Below are 22,772 nucleotides of genomic sequence, written 5' to 3' on the forward strand. Positions count from 1 at the left end.
AGTCTACAGAAAAGCTACCAATCTTCTCCTGTAAACATTTTAATTTCTATCATTCATCAAGAAGAATCACCAAGATAGCCACATATCTAGATATTTATTGAAAGTGCTCACTAAAATCAGTCATATAAATTATTTTGAGAATTATTAAGGAAATTGTCACATTATATCATTAACAATGATGTATTTTTTAATACAATGCTATTTTTGAAGTTTTTCTGAAGGTGGTTTCCAAACTCTTGAAAAAGCAGCTAAACAGACATAAATTCCATTAAAAGAAAAGGAAAGGGATGGTCCCAATCTAACATGCTGCTCATAAGGATGACTGCTATCTGGCTCCTGAGTGGTCCAGGCTGAGATTTTCTTATTTTTGTTTCATATTCTTAGATCATATACTCATGCTGCATTAAGGACTGGAGGTAAAAATGGTAATAACAGCCAATAAAAAAATCTCACAAAAAAGCAATGTGTTACACACATTCTGGTTTCAGGACTCTACAAGGCATGTTGGTAAACCAAGTTTACACTGAGTTATCAAGAGACTCTCAGGGAAAATGAGAAGTCTCTGCTGAGATTTCTGAGTTGCCTAGCATCTAGGTAGATCTTAGTTTGGGAAGTACTGAGATGACCCTTTTCCAAACCATTCTTTTTTTGAACATCTAGTACTATCAGATGCCTACTTGGGTATATGTATGGAGAAAGGGCCCAATAGGAGGTGTCTTTTGCCTCACATGTAACAAAATGATTCTTGGTAACATACTGTCATAAGGGTCAACTCACATTGGAGATGCTCAAGTGTGACCTCAACGTATCTACCATACAGTAACTGGCCATTGGAGCCATTTTTCATTCCTGATTAGAATGAACTAGGGGCACCTGGGTGGCTCAGTCGGTTAAGCATCTGACTTTGGCTCAAGTCATGATCTCATGATTCATGGGTTCAAGCCCTGTGTTAGGCTCTGTGCTGACAGCTAGTTCAGAGCCTGGAGCCTGTCTTCAGATTCTGTGTCTCCCTCTCTCTCTGACCTTCCCCTGCTCATGCTGTCTCTCTCTCTCTCTCTCTTTCTCTCTCTCTCTCTCTCTCTCAAAAGTAAATAAAACATTAAAAAAAATTAGAATGAACTAGAAGATCTTCCCAGACACAGCTGAGGAGGAGGCTGTGGAGCTGCAGAAGAAAGACGGTTCTAGAAGGTTGTAAATATTATGAATAATTTAGTTGAATAATTTGAAGACTCAGCTACAAAGTTTTATAGTTCCTTTATATATATATCTGTAAATTTGAGAGCTAAAAGATTAGCTAAAGAGGGAAAATTAACACCACTATGATATTCAATAATAATTCATTAAAAACCACATTCCAGGGGCGCCTGGGTGGCTCAGTTGGTTAAGGGTCCAACTTCGGCTCAGGTTATGATCTCATATTTCGTGGGTTCAAGCCCTGCATCGAGCTCTGTGCTGACAGCTCAGAGCCTGGAGCCTGCTTCCGATTCTGTGTCTCCCTCTCTCTCTGCCCTTCTCTCATGATCTGTCTCTCAAAAATAAATAAATGTTAAAAAAACTTAAAAAAATTTTTTAATTAAAAAAATAAAAACCACATTCCTTTATTTGATGTTATGATAGAAACAAAGCTGCTCAAATCTCACCTCAGAATTGAAGAAATCCATAGAACATTTTATATTAAAACTTATTCAGTGGATAGGCATCAGGATTTCTGCCACAAATAAATCTTGATACTAAAATTAAATTCAATTCTATGTAATTTCTAGGTCTTTCTCCTGCCGATTTAGATAGAACATAATAATATTTCCATTTTGTATTAAAGTGTTGACTAAAGCCCTTATAAACAAACAAAACAAGTGTGTCACATTCTTCAAGCAATGATGCAATACACTGAGCTAAACTTTTCATATGTGTACACACACGCACATGCGCGCACACACAATTAGACTCAGAGTACATCTTGTATGGATTTGGGAGACAGCAACTAGGTTCACAAGTCCATAACAGCAAGAACTCCAGAGTCTTCTTGACAGCCTTGAACCCTCTCTCATCCAAACCCTTGCAAAAGTTTAAGCCATGTTAATATTTAAGTAGCTGCTGAAATGAGGGCTTCATAATGCCATTTTATATTATGTTTTTAACAAGATATATTTTTAGATGTAAATATACTCTCTAGCTTAATCACATATGCTTATAGGAGCAAAAAAATAAAAAAATCACAAGAGTTCCATGCACATAGGTGAAAAAAAAGAGGAGGAAACAACTTGTCTTTGCACTTTTAGCATTTCCCCTTTTCACTGAGCTGGGTTTTACATTATTTGTGTTTTGACATATTGTTATGTTGTCAATTTTCTCCAAGCTCAATGGCCTTGTCTGTATGATGCTGCTTTGATATATTTCTACTATTTGCTTATATTCTATGTCTCCAACCAATACATATTAAGTATAAAACTGAGTCAACATATGTAAATTAAAAGCGATTCTACATGCATCAATTCAAAGTACTTCAAAAAGCTTATTTCTCTAACATTTAAAAATGAGCACTTTGCTTCTGTACCAGGATGGCTTCTACTTTGTACTATTCTAGGAAAGCTGGGATGTAAGTAACGACATAGACAGTGTGGCCTCCCCACATGAATCTTTCTCCTGGTGACCCTGGAAAACAGGTGAGCACTCTGAGGTAAGCAATTGCACAGACCAGATGGCTAAACCCTCCTACATAATGTAAAACATCTAACTGCATTAAAAAACACCATCCCAGTGCCCACTTTGGCGGCACATCTACTAAAAAAAAAAAAAAAAAACAGCATAAGAATCATGGGTCTCTTTTAATGGAGAATACAACATTCTCTTTAACACTAAGCTTACCCGGTGCTCTTCCTGCTGTTGTCTTAGAGTTTCATATTCGAGAGCTGGGGCAGGAAGCTGAGAGATGATTCTTTGTGTTTCCGTCAGCCACGGCCACAGTTCTTCATATGTTTCCCAGAACTGGTTAACCAGGGACTGTGCTCGTTCTAGCTGCAGATACCTCTCTGAGTTTATCTGGCAGATGGCATCATAGTTCTTCAATACCTTGTCCAGTTTTTTCTAGAAAATAAGATAATGAAATGTGCTTAGCTGGCTAACCAGGCCATATACTCCAGATGTTTTTTCTAGCACTATACACCTAATACAAAGCAGGCACTCACATATGTATGTTAAATGAATAAATCTAACCTATTTAGGTTAGGGGGGCCAGTATGACTCAGTTGGTTAATCATCCAGCTCTTGATTTCAGCTCAGGTCGTGATCTCCCGATTTGTGGGATCAAGTCGTGGATCAGGCGCTGACAGTGTGGAACCTGTTTGAGATTCTCTCTCCCTCTCTCTCTCTCCTTCCCTGCTCATGTGCTTGTGCTCTCTTGCTCTCTCTCAGTAATAAATTAAAAATTTGAAAACCTATTTACATTATAACTATTTCTATGTATAAAAGTTCATTTTAAATTTAAAAAGACCCTTAAGGGGGTGCGTGGTTGGCTTGGTCAGTATAGCATATGACTCCTCATCTCAGGGTTATAAGTTTGAGCCTAATGTTGAGTGTGCAGATTACTTAAAAATAAAATCTTAAAAAAAATCCTTCTGGTCCATTCATATTTTTGCACAGGCAAGATTTCCTTCCTTTTTAAGGTGGAATAATAATACATTATAAGCTGATGTTGTAATTTTACCACTAAAAAAAACTTTCACATATACATGTAAAAAATAGCAAAAATGTGGAAACATCTTAAAAGTAAAACTGGAGATTAAGATATATACATGCAATGTTTTTTTATGTTGTCATCAAAAATCATGGGATTTAATGACAGGGAACTCCCCCCCAAAAATATATTAGGTGACAAAACCCAAAATATGAATAAATAAATGGCCTCAGGTTTTTTATGAATAAGACAATTAACTCTCCAAACATAATAAGCCAAATTCTTCAACTATTCTCTAGGTCTTGTAGGCCTTCTGGGCTAGAAAACAAGTTTCATATGAGTCTAGCAACATTAACATTACTTTCTGGCCAAAAATAAAGACTACCTCTCACAAATGAAGTTATAAGAAGAAATGCTAGTCAACAAAATTAATTGCATATATTAGAATCAGAATAGAATCATTATACTGTACACTCATTGTATTTTGTGAGGTGGTCACAGTGATCTAGATTATGGTATAAATTTACATCATACACTAATAGCAGAAGAGAAAACACAACAGTAATCTAATAAACCACAGAATGACACAGAAAATATTTCACAATGATCTGCATTTTTCATGTCAGAATCTTTGTAAAAACAAATAAATAAAGGAAATAAATAATAAAAAATAAATTAAAAAATAAAGGAAAAATAAATTATAAATAAATAAATTACCAGAATAAATAAAAGTCATAGTGTCAATATATAGTCACATTCTATTACTTTGTCCATGGTACACCTTAAAACCAATGCATACTATTTAAAATGTAATCTTAGGCTTAGACATTTGCATAGTTTTTTTGCTATGGGATAGTTTCCTATCAGAAGAATTAGTATACATTAACTTCTTTAGTCTGCTCAGAGGTCTGAATGTGAATGGGACTAAATGTTTTTATTTGTGGTTGGTTTTCCATCAGTTTAAAAGATCATTAAAAGTATGTAAACTAGATGCTTCCTTATTTTTTTTCCTGTACAGCCTACTAAAATTTTATACAGAATGGATTTCAGCATTAGAGAGAACCTCATATTTTGAAGCATACAGACAACAGGTAACATATAGAGTGGTAATTTATACCGATAATAATGGTAACAACACAGCTAACATTAACTGAATGTTTAATGTGTGCCAGTTATTCAAGGATACAAATTTTAATAGCTTTTGTGTCTATTAAAAAAATTGTCCCCAGGGTGACTCCCTTAAGGAATATTCCTTTTATTGTCACTCTCTAAGCTTGAAAAATGCCTTACTTAGAATGGCAGCTGTGGATAAAGAGAACGTGCTCCTCTAGGACTGAGCACTCAACGTGTGCCATTTACTCGAGGGTCTCAGCAACAGCCACACAGGTAAGATCATACCTTCATCGACTGCTTTTCCTCTTCACTGCATGTGGTCATGATTTTATGTCCAGATTTCACAAGTTCATCAATAATATCCTTGTGTCTCAAAATCTCCATGGTGAATTTCTATGATTTACCAGAATAAAGATAAAATGAGAGAGAGGGAGAGGTTGTATGACTAAAATGAAAACAATTTAGTTAAAAATACCAAGTTACTCTAGAAGGATCCTGTAAAGTAAATCATGCAATCACATGGTCTAGATTGGAGCACATGAACAAGTGATTTTGATATAACTGGCAGTGTACTTCTTCACCTTTTGAAGCTGCAGCTGAGCAGAGGTCTGGTCTTGCTCAAGCCTGATGTCACCCAGAGACGTCAATTTCTTTTCGGTTTCAGTAATCCAGGATAACTCAGCATCAGCTGCTTGGTCAAACTAAACAAAAGATGAATAAGTAGGTCAGTAAGTTCCTGTAAAATACCTACCTAACATTTCTTTTAAACAACCTAATTACACAAGTGGGAAATCTGAGCTTATCTCTTTCTTCACAGCATCCTGAAATAATTCATGATAATGACTAAATTTATAAAGAAAGGAGAAGTTCCCACAGAATAATTAAACACAAGCTCTTAAAACACATTGAATTTGTAACGTGGCATTAATTACTCTAGGACAGCTAAGTCTGTTACCTTCTTTTTGGTTGTGGAAAGAATTTCCTCCTTAAGTGTACTATCCAAATTAAACAGCTAAGAAAGTGAATATCATCTTTCAATCACTGCACCCATCACTTTAATCCATATGATATGCAGGCAGCACTCTGCTATTGAACTATAAGATTTCTAGCAAAACTAATGAAATATTTCCATTTATTTATCATACTGTGTGTGTATAAATGTAGGTGCAAAGTATGATTATGTATGTAGAGTATGCCTTCAAACGTCTCGTGTATAATGTTTTTACATCTCATTTAATAATACACTTCTAAGAGCATTCTTAAGTATTTTAAGAGGTTTTATTTTCCCGATCTTAACAATAATTCATGGTAGAAATTCATAAAGTACAGAAAAATATACAGAAGAAAATTAAAACCTGGAGTTAATACTGTTGGTATTTTAGTGAATTTTATTTCAAAAGTTGAAAAAGATTTATAAAAGTCTGGGATAATACTGTATAAACAGTTTCATATCCTGCTCTTTCATTTATTGTGAATATTTCCTATGTCATACTCTTTGAAATGTGAATTTTAAATAACATTATTGTATTCTAGCATACCTGGGTATTTTAATTTAGGCTCACTGCATTTTTTGCTATTATATAAACAGACCTGTAATAAATATAAATCTCTGTTGGCATCTCCAATTAGGTCCTCAGGGTAGATTCCTAGAAGTTGATTACCAAGTCAAAGAGCATGAACTTCTTCAATACCTTCCATGAGACAGAACCCAATGTCTGCTAGGACCAAGCAGTTACCATAATGAGCAAAGTGGGCAAGTGTTCCCACAAGCACTAATGGTAAACAGTAACTAACAATGGCCTTAGCTGGAAGATTTAATAGGAAACAGACATTGTAGTAAGCACTCAAGTCCAGTACGGTCAGAACTTTTAACTTTTCAAGAGAACCTGGAAATCTAGATGGGGGATACGTAAGTGAGGAGAGAGAAGGGTAGAGATAAGACACTAGATTAGAAAATAATTCATACTGTTAAAACACCCTGCAACACAATACAAACTCACGGGAAGATGGAGAAGATGTGCTTTCCCTGTTCCTTGTAAGCACACCTAAAAATCCCTCATGAGTCTATGTACTAAGGTGCTGGCACTGCCGCCAGGGTGCTGTCAGAGATGGCCAGCGAGGGAGCTGGAACTTTCGGTGCCACTGGCCAGTAATAAGGCTCCTGCCATCAGTGTCAGTGGAGATCATGTGGGGAGCCCTCCCAAGTAACGAACTGCCCCTCCCCGTCTCCTCTGGGGTGTTTCAGAGAAAAGCTAGTGGAGAATCAGGATTTTCACCAGGGCTCAGTGGTTAATGTAGCCACCTTCACTGAGGTGCTGGAAAAGACTGCTCAGATAGCTGGAGGTCCAATCCCCACTCCCTGCCAGCAGAGATGAGGAGCATCCCCGCTAGGTGTCACAAGAGGCTGAGTGGGGACCGTGAACTTCTGCCTGCACCTGGCAGCACCCAGCTTCTGCCAGAGTGGCGCCTGAGGAGGCCAAACCAAACGAAGTCTAATTAAGACCCAAAACTCCTAAGTTAGCAGCAAGAACCAAGAAGGCCTCCAAACTGAACTAAAGAAAGATCACCAATGGGTGCCAGTAGATAGATGACAGAAATGTTAGGATTGTTTAATAAAATTTTAAAGGGACAATGATAAAAATGCTTCACTGAGCAATTTCAAACACTGTTGAAATGAATATAAAAAAATCAGAAGACCTTAGCAACAAAATAATCTCAGCAAAGAAAGAGGATATAAAAAGAACCAAATGGAAATTTTAGAACTTAAATTATATAATAACAAATAAGGTCAGAGGATGAGATCAATGAAGGGCACAGAGGAAAGGATCAGTGAAGCAAAAGACAGAACAACAGAAACTACCCAATCTGAATATTAGAAAATAGACTGGAGGCGAAAAAAATCAATAGAGCCTCAGGGACCTGTGGAACTATAATAAAAGATGTAACATTCCTGTTGTTGGAGTCCCAGAAGGAGAAGAGAAAGAAACTAACAAAAATAACTACTTAAACCTTCTACAAATGATAAAATTACAGAAATGCAGAAACAATTCATGGCTGCCAGGAGTTGGGGGGGGGTAGAGGTGGGAGGCTATAAAAGGGAGACATGAGGCACACTTGCAGTGATGAAACGTTCTGTATCTTGACTGCACAGACATCAACATCCTGCCTGTGATACTGCACTATAATTCTATAAAATGTCACCACTGGAGAAAATGGGTAAAGGGTACAATGCGACCATCTCTATCTTATTCCTTACAATTGCATGTGAATCTACAAGTATCTTTAATAAAAGTTAATTAAAAACAACAACGACAAAAGTCTATGCGGATAACTTCTGTGTGAGCGCCTCCTCACATTTTCTCTTTTAGATACATACTGCCCAACGGCCCTTCAGGTAGGATGTACTGATTTATACCCACAAGGACAGTTTTGCTGTACCCTCATTACCATGGGGTATAATTTATTTTTTAATGATATTTGCCAAGCTTATCAGTGGACTTCCCTTAATTATAAGGAAATAATCTGCCAGCAGTAACCTGGCACAGACATGAACAGCGCTGATTAAGAGTAATGTTAGGTTTCCAATCTCACAAAGAAAGAATAACAAATTACAGAAGTGAAAAATACATTAATACTATAAATTATTATAGTTTTTACCTATATATAATGAGGCCAGGTGTTTTCAGCTTTGCCAAATAATAAATGAGTAAATAGTGAAGCTATTTATACATAAATTTCTTTTAGTCAACAGTTCAGACAGAAGACAAATTTAGATAATCATGTGAATAATGGACCCCACCCAGGAATATAATAGAGGTAAAATAAAATAGTCTTACATTTACCTTTAAAATCTCAATTGCATAAGGATATAAAGGAGAAAAGAGGGCTTATCAGACTTTTCCCTAACAACCTCTAGATCTGCTACCTGAACAAAAACCAACGTCTACCAAAAAACGATGCAAAATCAGCCTGCTTTAAGACCAAAATCGTGTCTGGGCAGTGGATTAGAACACATTTGCCACATTGGGCTGTCCTTCAAGTGTCACACATTCAAGAGGACCAAAGATATGCTGACGCTGTTCCAGACAGAAATTCAGAGTTTTGGTCCAGAGTGGGGTGAGCTCCCTTATAAGGGCAGTGCTATGTGTGTACATTTAAACATTCAAACAGAATTATTCACCTTTCCTGCATTTCCCATAACTTTATACATTATTTTTTTACCAAAGCCACATTTTTCATAAAACTTATTGAAAAGTCTCCTGGTTTGCAGACAGTAGTGATAATAGATGTTTTTTTCATTGATTCATTACTTTTTCTGCTACTGGGACAAACCAGAACAATGTGGCTTCCAGGAAAGAATCCTGAAAGATCATATGAAAAATGATATCTTAATCTGGTTCAATAATTTTTATGATGTTACTTAGTTTCAAATGGAACAACTCATTAGCAATTATTCATCAATGTGAAAAAGGAAAAAATAAAAACACTTCAGGGCACCTGGACAGCTCAGTCAGTGGAGTGTGTGCTCCTGATCTCAGGGGTGTGAGTTTGAGCCCCATGTTGGGGGTAGAAACTACTTAAAAGTAAAATCTTATAAAAAGAAAAGGAAAGGAAAAAAATATCAACTAATTCAGGAGCTTCAGAAGTAGAAAAAGAAATCCTCATGAAAATCAAGTAGAGCCTTCGTGATTAGATTCTTTGCTTTCAAGATATATACAATGAAACTTCAAGGTGAAACTTTATGTGATTCCCTTAACGAGTATGAAACTGACCAGAACAGTCCAGGCCTTTGTACCACAAGATCTCTGAATAAAATTTAACAGTAATGACTTTTTTCCTCTAATGGTCCCTGAAAAAATAAAGCCCAAATCACTCCACTTGTCCGTGATCAGACTATTTTCATCACTTCTATGACAGTCCTAATAAATAGAGGCAGGCTGTTAGTGTCAATATTAGTTTAAATCTATTCCTTTCTCTCTTTAAAAAAAAGGATCCAATGAAAACCAGTATGATGATACCATCTAAGTTGCCAAAATGGAAAGTTGAAACTCAAACACTGTTTCTTCGACCAAGGCAAATATTTGTTCTGCTAAATGAAAACAAGACTTGAAGCAGAAATTTCCCTCCTGTCTTTTGAGATTTTTTTTATTAAATTAGCAAGTATTTATTGTTCAGCAACAAATAGAATAGCCACAGGGTCTTCATTAAGCAATCTGCAGGGAAGCAAGGCATTTTACTTATGCCTATGAACTTTCAAATGACTATAAGTGTACATTTCTAATAAACCATAAAAGCTGTTTATTTTACAATGTGGACAATATGGAGAACAGGCTTACTAGACCAAATTTTAATAAACTTGTTTACTGCTCACTCAAGTAGCAGAAATTGACTTCAAGTAAATTGTAGATAATGTTACCATCAATAATTGCATTCTAGAAAATATTTCACTAGGTTTGATCAGTGGACTCTAACCACTGACCTACTATAACTCTTATTATATAGTTGAACTAGTATTTCAGAAATTTCCAACAAGACTGTGAAAAACTTAATTTTTTAAAATGTTTTATTTATTTTTGATACAGAGAGAGACAGAGCATGAGAGGGGGAGGGGCAGAGAGAGAAGGAGATACAGAACCGGAAGCAGGCTCCAGGCTCTGAGCTAGCTGTCAGCACAGAGCCTGACGCGGGGCTCGAACCCACGAACGTGAGATCTAACCTGAGCCAAACTCGGAGGCTTAACTGACAGAGCCACCCTGGCACCCTGAAAAACTTTTTTAAAGGTTCTATTTATTTAATTTTTTAAAAATTTATTTAAAAATTTTTAACATTTATTTATTTTTGAGAGACAGAGTACGAGCTGGGGAGGGGCAGAAAGAGAGTCAGAGAGGGAAACAAAAAATCCGAAGCAGGGTCCAGGCTCTGATCTGTCAGCACAGAGCCCAATGTGGGTCTTTTTAAATTAAAAAAAATTTTTTTAAACATTTATTTATTTTTGAGAGACAGAGAGGGACAGTGAACGAGCAGGGGAGGGGCAGAGAGAGAGAGGGAGACACAGAAATCTGAAGCAGGCTCCAAGCTCTGATCTGTCGGCACAGAGTCCAATGTGGGTCTTGAACCCATGAACTGTGAAATCATGACCTGAACCAAAGTCAGATGCTTAACTGACTGAGCCACCCCTAAAGATTTTATTTTTTAAGTAATCTCTTCACCCAGCGTGAAGCTCACGCTCAGAACTCTGAGACTGAGTCGCACACTCTACCAACTGAGCCAGCCAGGTACCCTAATAGTGAAAGCCATTTTAACTGGCTGTCTCTATTCCTGAAAAACACTCTAAAACAATGGCTAGCATTTTACTGAACACACTAAATGCTCCATGTGCAGTATCTTCTCTAACCCTGACAATAACTGCATAATCTTGGTTTTACCACCTACTCCATTTACAGTTGAGAAAACTGAGGCAGAGAAAAGTTACCTGACTTGCTAGAGATGACCCAGCTAGTAAATGTTGGAGCTGAGACTCAGACCAGGGTGGTCTGACCACAGAGAATGTACTGCTAGCTGCCATATCACTGGTGCTTGTACACAGTTCGGGCTTCATGAACTCAAAATCATGCGAGTTCATCAAAAATGGCTCAAATACCACAACAGTCAATAAACAGCAGGTTTTTAACTTTTTATTTAACCATTTCTCCAATTTCTGACAAACTGCTGTTCTATTTATCTGGAGAGTTTCTCTTAAGTGGAAATAGAAATTTAAGAAAGGCAAAATGGTAAGTGAACCTTAACTTCAAGGACATCCTTTTACTCCCTTCCCCTGGCTGAGGATCTTACCACTTTCTTTTGATTAGCATTTCCTTCCATTTTGCTTTGCATTATTCGTAACACAGACCATGTTTTCCCACCCCCAACACCTGGAGGGTCTAAACTAATCTCACTTCCGTGGGGGAGGTTTCCTACTAGTTCTTTAAAAGGAATAAACAGGTGCTATTTTCCTCCAAGGCTGACTCCTAATGACCCAATGAGTTGCTTATTTTAGCTGAACCCAATTCACCAACCTATGTGCCTTTAATACAAAAGGGCCATTATGGCCACTCAAATAAGCCAAGCAATTAGAACTGTTGAAGAGTGTCTGGGATTCCCAGATCCAGTGGAATACACACATTTTAGTCACTTCTGACAATTGTGCATATTTATATGAGGGGAAAAGACAATGAGCTGCTCTTTGGTTTAAACAATCACAATGGTGTGAATTCAGCCTACACGTCTGCACATCTTTTAAGTGAAAGCGCCTTCCCCTATTTCCACATTGCTGGTTTGGTTCAACTTGCAATTAAAGAAAGAAGGCAACAAAAAGAAAACAACAAAAAGATGTTACTTTGTGCAGGTTTAACAGGCAAAAATATGTACAGTTTCTAACTCAGATGATGGCATGTATTGTGAGAAGGAGGCTACTGTTTTGTTTTGTTTAAAAAGCTTACCATCACTGTTTATTAAAGCTGCCTTGTTCTCCTTAGATTTTTCCTAAAAGTAATGAATGGGCCTAATTCTTATAAAAAAAGAATACTGTCTTCAGAACGTCAATGCTTGCCAATCTGTAGAGTCAGATGCATAGAGTCCTTACTCATTTGTCCATAATGGAGGCAGTTTGATTATTTTTCAAATAGCAATAAATACTACTCAAATTTACATAGGGTTCTATCAAAGGCCTCTATGATTTCAAAATTCAGTGAGACATATTTTCAAAACTGTTACTATGATATAGGATTACCATAAACAATCTAACCACATCAAATTGGAACTTTTCTAAAAACTGTATTTAAATAGGGTGGTTACAGAGTCATGACAATTAACAGACATCTGCATGCTCCCTTCCTGTCTTTTTCAAACTAATTCTTTCCCGTATTTTCCTGGATATCTTTCTTCTTTCTCTTATTTTTTAAAGTAGGCTCCAACGTGGGGCTTAAACTCATGACCCTGAGATCAAGACCCAAGCTGAGATCAAAAGTCAGATGCCTAACTAACTGAGCCACCCAGGCACCCGGACATCCTTCTTGTCGATGTTTGGAAGCCGATATATTCTGCACTAGTGGCCTGACTCACAAAGTGGCCTGATTCACAAAGCAGGTTGTAACATTATAAAGGAGGTAGGTCTGTATATAAACAACCTTAATGCTGGGCAAAAGGTGAAACATCTTAATAGAAATTTACTGGGAAACAAAACACTCAGTTACTTAAAAGGAAACAAAGCACTCAGTTACTTAAAATCTAATTTAGTCAGGTTATAAAGCATTAAGTCTATTAAATGTAAAAATTACCACTTCATGTTCAAGACATTCATCTCACCCTGTGAACCTGTGGGGGTGGGTAGGCTGAAGGTAGGAACCTGGAAAGGAGTAGCTGTTAATAAAACAATCTGCATGTGACTATAGGTATATGTGAACAGACAGGACGGCAGTCAGATCAGGTCCACTGTTTTAGTTGGAGAAGAGACACAGAATGGTGCCTGGTCTGTTTATACACCATAAAACACTGCAAAATACATGGCTAACATCCAGGTCTCGAGATATTTTTGCATCGTTTCTCCTATACTTCATAGACGTATTATTATTGTGTAAACAGAAAACAAATACTTTAGTACCAAACTGCCCTAGTGCTAATTCCAAACATTTATAAGTGAGCAAAGTTATGAAATAACTTCATCAATATATTAGCCCTTTTATAAACTTGCAAATTATGAGTTTAGACACTATTCTTTTGGGCACAAAACTCAATCCCTGCCAAACCAGAAAAACAGGTACCAAACTGGTTTTAAGATTCTCCCAGAGAGTGATGTTTCATGATCCTGTCAGCACTGCACTCACACGGCTCAGGAGAGACAGCCTGGTAGTCGGAGATGCTCTCATTGCATACTTCCATTTTGCTGCAATAATGGCACCTTGCTTCAGGTTCCTGAAGGACGTTAGAAAACACTGGATCACCCCTCACAACTTTTCCTCTCGACATAATTTGTAAGGAGGCACTTCAGTGAGGTGGAACGGAGATCTGGGTTGAATCTGAGTCCAACACCTCAATGTGCTACTACCTACAGGGAGCACAGGCAGGTCCCTTTACTGCCCATGCTCCTCCCACTCAAAACTGTGGCTCTTTAGCCTAACCGGAGGATTTCTTTTTTTGATGGTACATTTTACTGATCTTCTTTATTCCTGGAGGTATTTCATTGGACAGACTTGCAGGCATTTCAAAGGAATGCATATAAGAATACAGAATAAATACACATGAACAGCCAGAAAATATTAATGGCATTAGCACTAGCTGCATGACCTACCAGTAGAAAGACACTGCTCCTACACATGTTCTCTTTCTCCCTCTCAGAAGGAAGACTGGAGGATAGAGATCATATTATTTACACACTCTTTCTTCCATGGGTTTTTTGTGTTCTTTCATAAAAATCTTAAAATTTCCTATAATGACTGTGTCTCTCTCGTTCTGCCCCTCCCCTGCTCACACTCTGTCTCTCTCTCAAAAATAAATAAACATTAAAAAAAACATAAGCCTAACCTGTCATCTTGCCCTTCTTATGGTCTTATTTCACCAAACTAATGACGCACTGTCAACTTCTCAAGAAAATTTATACTCTGGGAGTACAGAATATTAGTCTTACTATTTAGGGAAATCTTCAGTGCCAATTCTGAAATGTGGATATAAGTTTTGGTAAAAAAAAAAAATCCAGCATTTTCATACAGTTGAATAAACTTCACAAATAAATGCATTTATCCTCCTGTAATAATGAGGCATACACACCGTGCCAAACTTTGAAAACAGAAGTCAGGCAAATACATTCCTCAGGCATGAAAGCTCTCCCTCGCAAAAATTTCTAAGGCAGGCCTTTTGCTATCATTGTATTTCATCAGCTTTTGTGATTCTAGAGCATGGCCCTGAAATGAGGATAAGGCATTTTGCCACATAAATTATAATACAGAATTATATAAATTACACTTTTACAGCAACCTTAGAAAATTAATTTTGGATGCTCCCATACAAGCTGCTTGGTTTGTGTTTCTGGCGTTCAGCATGTATCAGGAAAGGCTGAGTTATGTGCCTTCCAGAGCTCTGCTCTAAAGTAGCTTACAAGAGCACACTAACTCTGTCACAGAAAGTCTGCAGAGTATGATGACTTAATGTAAATAGTCCAAGATCATCAATAAAAGTTAATCAAAACACGTATTATAAATTTCTCCCTCTGGGACCCCACTCATCACCCAGAGTTTTCTGAGGGAGCTGGCTGAAGGCTGGGCGAGTGCCTATAAAACTCTCTGGAACTCTAAACTCTGCATGAGTCACAGATAGATCAGAAACAATCATTTTTCCCCCCTTCAGTCACCTCCAGAAAAAAACACATCACCAACACGACTGTTTCCTTTTTAGAAAGAATACAGCCTCTCTTTGCCATCGCTGTATGTAAATGAATAGTCAGTACGGACCTATGGAGCAACTCAAGATATTTGCTCACATACAGATTAGACTTAGCCAAGGCATAAAATCAGCATTAGCAATTCACATATATGTAAGCGAAAAGCACTTTGTCTGGAAAGCAGGGCTGATCTTCCCAGTGACCGATGTGGTAAGGGTGTGCGTCTGGGCTACAATGAGGCAGATGGCTGTTAACAATGTACAGATTAGCCTTGCCCTGCCTGGCACTCAGATGTCAAAGCAACCCCAAATCTTTTCAAATCCCTCCTTTCATTTTTGAAGCATAACAAATGAATGGAAACACTATTAATAGACATCTTTGTTCAGGTAAAGGCGCTGAGAACAACGGGGGAAAATTTATTGCCTAGACAACACACCGCGTGCCCCTACCTGCTGTGATCTCAAAATGGCAGCATCGATCTCCTCCACTTTCTGAGTGATGGTGTCGCTCACTAATCGGTAGCGGTCATTGTCCTCGGCCACCATTTTTTCAAGTCCTTCCCTCGCCCTCCACGGTACCAGCTCTAGTAAAGCACTGCTCACTTCGTTAAGGGAGTCCAGTAAGGCTTTGCTGTTCTTAGCTTCCTGTTTCAGTTCCTGAAAACAGAATTCAGAAAACAGACAAATCTGTGGGGAATGCTTAAGAGTTTAACTGTCCTCGGGGCTAAAGTCCTTTGCAGGCCAATTAGGCCAGGAATTGGTCCCTGAGTTTCAGTTAAGTTCTAGAAACCTTTGCTATTTAGAGCTATTTTGTAAGAAGGAAAGTGTTTCCTGAGAAGTTCCAAAGAACAATTTGTTTGTCAGCATGGCAAAGATTTTCTCTTTGAACTTTAATATACATGTTTAAAATTCGGAAAAGAAAACCAAGCAAGTTAACGTGTTTTATGCTTCGCTTTCTGGTAACCTCTAAGTAATTAGGTACTAGAAAAATAAAATAAAGAGTGAAGTCCAAGCCAGAACTCAGTGACCCTCAAAACGAGAACATTCTGGCTTTAAATCATCCTTGTTGAATCATTAGAGGCTCAGTGAGCCTGACCTCCCCGCTCCCTTTCACCCACATGTGATCATACTCCAGGGATGATGAAAACAGAGGCTATCTCTGAAAAGAAAATTAGCATGACGGAATACCGCTTCTGCAATATGAGCAGGAAAGCTACCTCATGCTATGCATCTATCTTCTATAAATATTGTTCTTCTAAGCAAATTATGTGTATCTCTGAAACAATGATTTTCTCTCTCTTTTTTTCATCCTGTTTTCATCATTCTGTCTCTTGTGTAATAAACTATACTCCCAACCACCAGACTCTGGAAACAAATTATAAATGCAAGGCTTTCATCTCTGGGCTCCGCAAAGTTTTACACAATTGATCTGCGGCCAATTTCTATTGGGTCCCCACCGGTCAAGGCATCCTTCAGCATATTAGTAATGACATAAGACTGTCACCCTAAAAGATAACAAACAGATCCAAATAACGCATAAATCAGAGCCTACTTTTTGCCTCGTTTGTGCTTGGCTTGCTGCTTCTCCCGTCAGAACCTGAGTTTCATATGAAAGCAATTCCACCTCCACTTTGTCCAGCCAGGTGCACAGCTCTTCCCGCGTGGCGTGCAGGCGCCTGGCAAGCTGCAGCGCCTGGTCCAGGGTCTGGGCTACGTCCGTGCTCAATTTCGTAATGTCTTTGTACCTTGCTTTAATGGTTTCCAATTTATCTTGAATGATTAAAACTTCGTCACCTAAAATTTCAAAGGCGTGTTTGTTATATCTCAGGAAAAGGAAAGAAAAGGCAGAGGGGGGGCTTCTTCAGATATTATTGTACACTGATGAGATTTTCTGGGAGCTGGGGGGAGACATTTTTCCAAAGATGATCTGACCCAAGGGAAGCCCTTTTCTAGGTTTTAATCCTGACAAATCTAAACAGCTTTGAAAATGCCAATATAAAACCAGAAAGGGCTACAGTGCCTTCTTCTAAAGCACCACCTTTGCAACTAACTATATGGTGTTTTCAGACTTCAGGCACAGGAGCTAAAAACTGTTTGGGTTTCAGTACTGACTTTGCGGCTTGTTATCATGCACGAGATCCTTAACCTCTCTGTGCCTTTGGTTACTCAACGTTACACAGGGATGATAGAATCTACCTCGTAAGGTTGTGATAAAAATTCAACAAGTTTATCTTTGCAAACAGTTTAGACTATTGCCTGACGTGTGTGTGTGTGTATGTGCGTGCGCACATGTGTGTGTATGTGGTACATATGTAGGGTGTGCATGTATATACATTAAAAATACTAAACTCATCTGCACTATTCCAGTAGATCCTTGCTCGCCTCTACCTCATTTTCAGACACAGAGAAATTGTGTCCTGGGCTTCAGACTCCTGGTTCAAGGTTCCAGATACTATATTGAACTCCCCCAACTCATAATGAATGTTACTTGCCCATACGACAATACAGATACTGAACTGGACACATGTATAGTGAAACTTTCCTATGGCCAAAGGAATTACCCAAACAAGTTAGTCTGTATCTGTTTTCTTAGTGAGTGTAAGCAAGGAGACATGAAATGTGTGTGGAGCCACAGAATGTGTCACTGAACACAAACTATCTTAAAATTGTAAAAACTGGTCCACAACCTGCGTACTCATGCAGAACAACTGCCTCCCGCAAGTGGAAAACGAACGTAACTCTGCTGTGGGCTTCTCTGACCATGGCCTGCGCCACAGTGCTTTGTGCTATGAGTAATACACACAACTCCCATTAGGAACTCAAGTGAGATCATGAGAAAAAAAGTGAGCTCATATCCAAAACCCCCTTGGACCAGTCTTCAAAGCATTCTGCAGAATGAAGTCTTGGAGTGGCCACAGAATTATAAAGGATTTTGTTTTTCCCTTATCCCACAAATATTTAGAAAGCAATGCAAAAATGCTAAGTGCATGATGTTCTGATTTGAAAGATTCTCACCTGTTGTTTGTTTCAGTAGTTCTGAACCATTTAGTAATGCCTGATCTACATTTTGTTTTCTGAGTAGGATGTCCTCTTGCAGAACCTAAGACACAGGTACGATTTTTATGTTGGGGGGAAAAATGATCACAATTAGCTTTGGTTGATCTTAGAAAACTCTGTGTTTCATAGAGATTTAAGTCGACACCTCCCATTTTCAGCTATTCATCCCTGTTCCCTTGTCTACCCCTCCTCTTTAAACCACCGTGGCCCATGTCTCATGGTCATTTGCCCTAATTCACACACTCTCTCCTTTTCAGAAACCAGCCTACATGAAGATATTGGACTGCCAGTTAATTATGGGTTTCATGTACAATAATAAAATAACAAAGGAAAAGGGAAAAATCTGGCTCTTGGGTAAATTCAATCTCTTCTTAAAGTGACACCATTAGAAATAATCTGTATACACAGGCAAAGTCTTTTTTTGAGTATAGCAATTCACTTAAATCATAAGAACATAAAATAATCCAGAAATAAGAAAGACAGAAAATAATGACAACTGAAATGAAAAAATAAAATAATATAAATAAAAATACCCGGAGTTCAGCCTGCTGCTTCCACAACCCTTCGGGGCTGTAATCCTGGACTGAGAGCTTGCTCAGTTTGTCATGTACTTCATTCAGCCAATTCATCAGCTCAACTTCATCTTCCCCAAAAATCTTAGCATTACATAAAGCCTGCTGGAGGAGCTCAGACCTGCTGTGACTTTTCTCTTGAATCTCAATGTACCACACTTGAGAGGAGTCTAGTTTATTTTGCACCATATCTTTATCCTCCCTGGAGCTCAAAACCTTTAAGGATTGGCCAATGCTAACAGCCTGGTGTAAATGTTTATTGTGATTGATGATGTCATCTTCTAAGGCCTAAAATAAAGTTTAAGAAAGAGAAACAAAAAGGATGGACAAATAAAAATGAAAACATAAATTGAACGAAAGAATGGCATTTGAAATGGGCTTATTAGTTTACAATTAGGCATTAACACAGGAGTACATAACTCAAATTTATGACATAAAACCACAAAGGAAATGGAAAGCTGAATCTTACTAACGCACAATGGGTATCTTACTTTGTGCTGTGCAATTTGTTCCTCAAGTTTAGACGCCTGGGTTCCTATGGGCTCACAGTTCACCAGCTTCTTTTCTATGGTTGTAAGCCACTCATTCAATGGTTCTAAGGTTTCATGAAATTGCTGTGCTACCATTGAGATACCTTCCAACTGACGATTCCTATAAATGTGCCAAGATAAAGGTCACTTAGGGATGAAGAATGTGTGAAGTAGTCAACAAACCTCTTTACTCATGCTCCTGCATTCTAAACATTTTTGTGGAAAACAACTAAGGTTAAAATTAAGATCTCTCACATTTAAAGGACATGCTAAAATAGTTGTCCTATTAAATAAAAGGTGAAGCACAGACCAGCCCCAAATAGCTAAATCTTATGAAACTTTTAAGAAATCTGGTTACAACACAATAATAGCTATGTAATAATAATAATAGTAATAATGGCAACAGCAGCAATAATAATGGCAATAATGAAAATAAATAAAAACAACTTACTGAGTACATATTCTGTGCCAAGCCTCTGGTCTAAGTGTTTTATATATTAATTAACTTCAATCAGTTACTGTGACTTCCTTAATTAACTGGTCAACATTGGATTCAAATTCTGAAGACCATCTATAGCTTCCCCCACAGTGGAATGAGTAGTGACTCCTACTAAAGTAGTGGCTTTAGTGACAGGTCTATATTCCCCCCTTCTACCCCCGCCAAAAAAAAAAGACAATTTAATGTATATCTTCCAAAAGCAATACTTAATCTTTATGGATTAAAATATCATGAAAGAGGATTTCTTCAGACTTTTACTTATTTGAATACACTTTTATTTAGTTTGAAATGCTTTTAGAAAAAACACATTAATCTTCAGTTAAAATGGTACTATGCAAATGAAAACCTACCTTCCCCCCATCCTCAGTTTTTACCTAGGGTAAGAGATTGTGCTGGTCTCTCTATACAGAGAACCTGACTCAGTACCAGATCCTGGAACCAAGACTTGTTGTCATAACTTTCTATCATGTATAATTCTTAGGAAATTGCATGATTTAAGAAATTTGTTTTCTGTGGAAACCTAAAGAATTCTGGAAAATTGGCACATGCTGCTGACTATAATTTCTGTATATATTATAAACTATACATTTATAGATCTCTTAAAACATTCAGATGAAACATATTTGACCTTTGGGCCACCTGGGTGGCTCAGTCGGTTAAGCGTCTGACTTTGGCTCAGGTCATGATCTCACAGTTTGTGGGTTCAAGCCCCATGTCGGGCCCTGTGCTGACAGCTCGGAGCCTGGAGCCTGCTTCAGATTCTGTGTCTCCCTCTCTCTCTGCCCCTCCCCCACTCACTCTCTGTCTCTCAAAATAAAAAAATGAAGACATAAAAAATTCAAAAAAACATATTTGATCTTAAAAAAATGAATACAATTATTACTTTTGACTTCTGAATTACTAAAATTCTTTTTCTTTTTTTAATTTTTATTTTAGAGAGAGAGAGCACACACGTGTAAGCAGAAGAGAGGAGCAGAGAGAGAGAGAGAGAGAGAGAGAGAGAGAGAGAGAATCTCAAGCACACTCCACACTCAGCACAGAGCCCAACACAGGGCTTCATTCCACAACCCTGGGATCATGACCTGAGCCTAAATCAAGAGTTGGACACTCAACCAACTGAGCTACCCAGATCCTTCAGATTCTTTTTTCCTAAATTCAAGTATCCAATCATCTATAACCAGTGAAAAAAAACTATTTTGTGACTAAATTTAGTTTACTGTGATTTAAATTGTGAGTGACTTTATTATCAGGATATAAATCATAATATGACCACTATTCTTCTATTTAATTCCACTGTGAAGAAGATTTAGGAAAAGAAAGCAAGTATGGTAGTAAAGCAGGGATCTAGACACTAATTCATTTATTTTATAAGTACTGAGAGTATTTCCCATGGCAGCCAGGGTACAATGTCCTGGTAATTACACAGAAGGAATAATCTCCCAAAATGAGACTAAAGGACATGAAGCTTTTAGCCTCCTTAGGAGCATCTCATTCTGTGGTCAACAACTATAATTAATTCTACTCCAATATTTAAGATTGGACAAATCCTTTTCACAATTGTAGTTCCAAAGAAAGTAGCAATTTATGGAGATAATCATTCTGTTCAGTGGTTCATCTATTTTCAACCCAACCAGTCTATACGGCTATGGTTACATTCCAGAGTGGCTCCTACTCAACACTCGTCAATGTGATCCCAACATGGAGAATGAAAAAATGTAATTAAGAAACATGTTGAGTAACAAAGCCTAGTAGGCCATGCTCTAGACCTCTTAGCCTTCATGAACATGGTGGCCTCCTACTACCTACTTCGTTTCCTAGCCAATTCCTACTCCTCTAAAACATAGCTTGGCTGTCAATTCCCTGCCCCTAGACTAGATGCTTCCACAGCACCCTATACTTTTACTCTAAAATATCACATTTGTCATTTCTTTTCAATGGCTATAAAACACTGTTAGACTGTCCCCTGAGGACAGAAGTGATCTGTCCAGCTCACCTCTAAAGCCCAAGGCCTAGCTCTGTGCCTGATGCACAGTGGGTCAGCAGTAACTGTGTTAATTAATAAATAAATGAATTACTCCTGAGGGAATTGTTTTTCTAAAACCAAGAGCTGAGATATATCTGGTGACTACAAGACCTTACCAAGGGAGAAGGGAAGAGTGGCAACACAGACCTTGCTACCTGTTCACATACATGATAAACAGGAAAATGACAGTTTGAAGGAAAGCATTATCAAAACGCAAGATCTCAGTGATTAAAGACTTTGCTACTCCTTCAAAAGCCTGGAAGTCTGTAAGTTACCGTGTTTCAGCTTTATTAAGCAACGCCTCCCATCTACTGTCCAAGAGACTCAGCTGCTTCAAAATCTTCACTTTGTCTGCAGGTTCTGCTGTTGCCGCAATCTTTTCTCCTTCACGTTTGATTACCTCCACAGTCGATTTGCGGTCATCCAGCAATCTTTGGAGAAGCTTGACAGAACATTAAATACCAGAAGCAAAAGCGGGGGGGGGCGGGTAGGGACAAAGGAATACTTGTGTTAACGTAATGGAAAACGTAGTTTTTAACATAAAATAATGGGGTAGAAGGTGCTGCTTTAGGGTAAGTCCACTGCATGGAAAGTGCCAAGTCCCCATTATAGTAATAAAATGGGAATACCCTAAACATTCAACAATCACAGGTCCTTTTGAGACAAGTAAGATTATTATAAATCATTACTTTTTTCAAAACCTCTCCCCATGTTAAACAAACCATTATAGAGAGAAAAGTTGAGACTCAGACCAACTTCACAAGCTAGTGAGGCTAAATCTAGAGACTTCTGCCTCCCTTTACTAGGTGGGACTAGCTCCTAAAATCCTTCATTAGAATGGAAACTAAAAAAAGAGGCTTTAAGTATCATGTCCAAAATGAACAGAGAATGGAAC

At 37.9% G+C, this 22,772-nt stretch overlaps 1 protein-coding gene across 7 annotated transcripts in view; it reads right to left on the reverse strand.

Moving 5' to 3' along the window:
- The window catches only part of DST (dystonin), a 489,005-nt gene that overhangs the window by 52,423 nt on the left and 413,810 nt on the right, over positions 1–22,772 (reverse strand). For 5 of the 7 annotated variants that reach the window (XM_029945269.1, XM_029945267.1, XM_029945266.1 and 2 more), the window contains 9 exons: positions 22,153–22,319; positions 19,317–19,476; positions 18,787–19,113; positions 18,212–18,296; positions 16,749–16,990; positions 15,647–15,853; positions 5,368–5,487; positions 5,072–5,179; positions 2,866–3,084 (listed from right to left, as the gene is read on the reverse strand). In XM_029945269.1, the coding sequence (XP_029801129.1) occupies positions 2,866–3,084; positions 5,072–5,179; positions 5,368–5,487; positions 15,647–15,853; positions 16,749–16,990; positions 18,212–18,296; positions 18,787–19,113; positions 19,317–19,476; positions 22,153–22,319 (1,635 nt within the window). The remainder of the gene's footprint in view (positions 1–2,865; positions 3,085–5,071; positions 5,180–5,367; positions 5,488–15,646; positions 15,854–16,748; positions 16,991–18,211; positions 18,297–18,786; positions 19,114–19,316; positions 19,477–22,152; positions 22,320–22,772) is intronic. The other 2 variants (XM_029945272.1, XM_029945271.1) reach the window with 1 other exon arrangement.

The sequence above is a fragment of the Suricata suricatta genome, chromosome 7 (assembly GCF_006229205.1).
Source record: "Suricata suricatta isolate VVHF042 chromosome 7, meerkat_22Aug2017_6uvM2_HiC, whole genome shotgun sequence".
Taxonomy (NCBI): Eukaryota; Metazoa; Chordata; class Mammalia; order Carnivora; family Herpestidae; genus Suricata; species Suricata suricatta.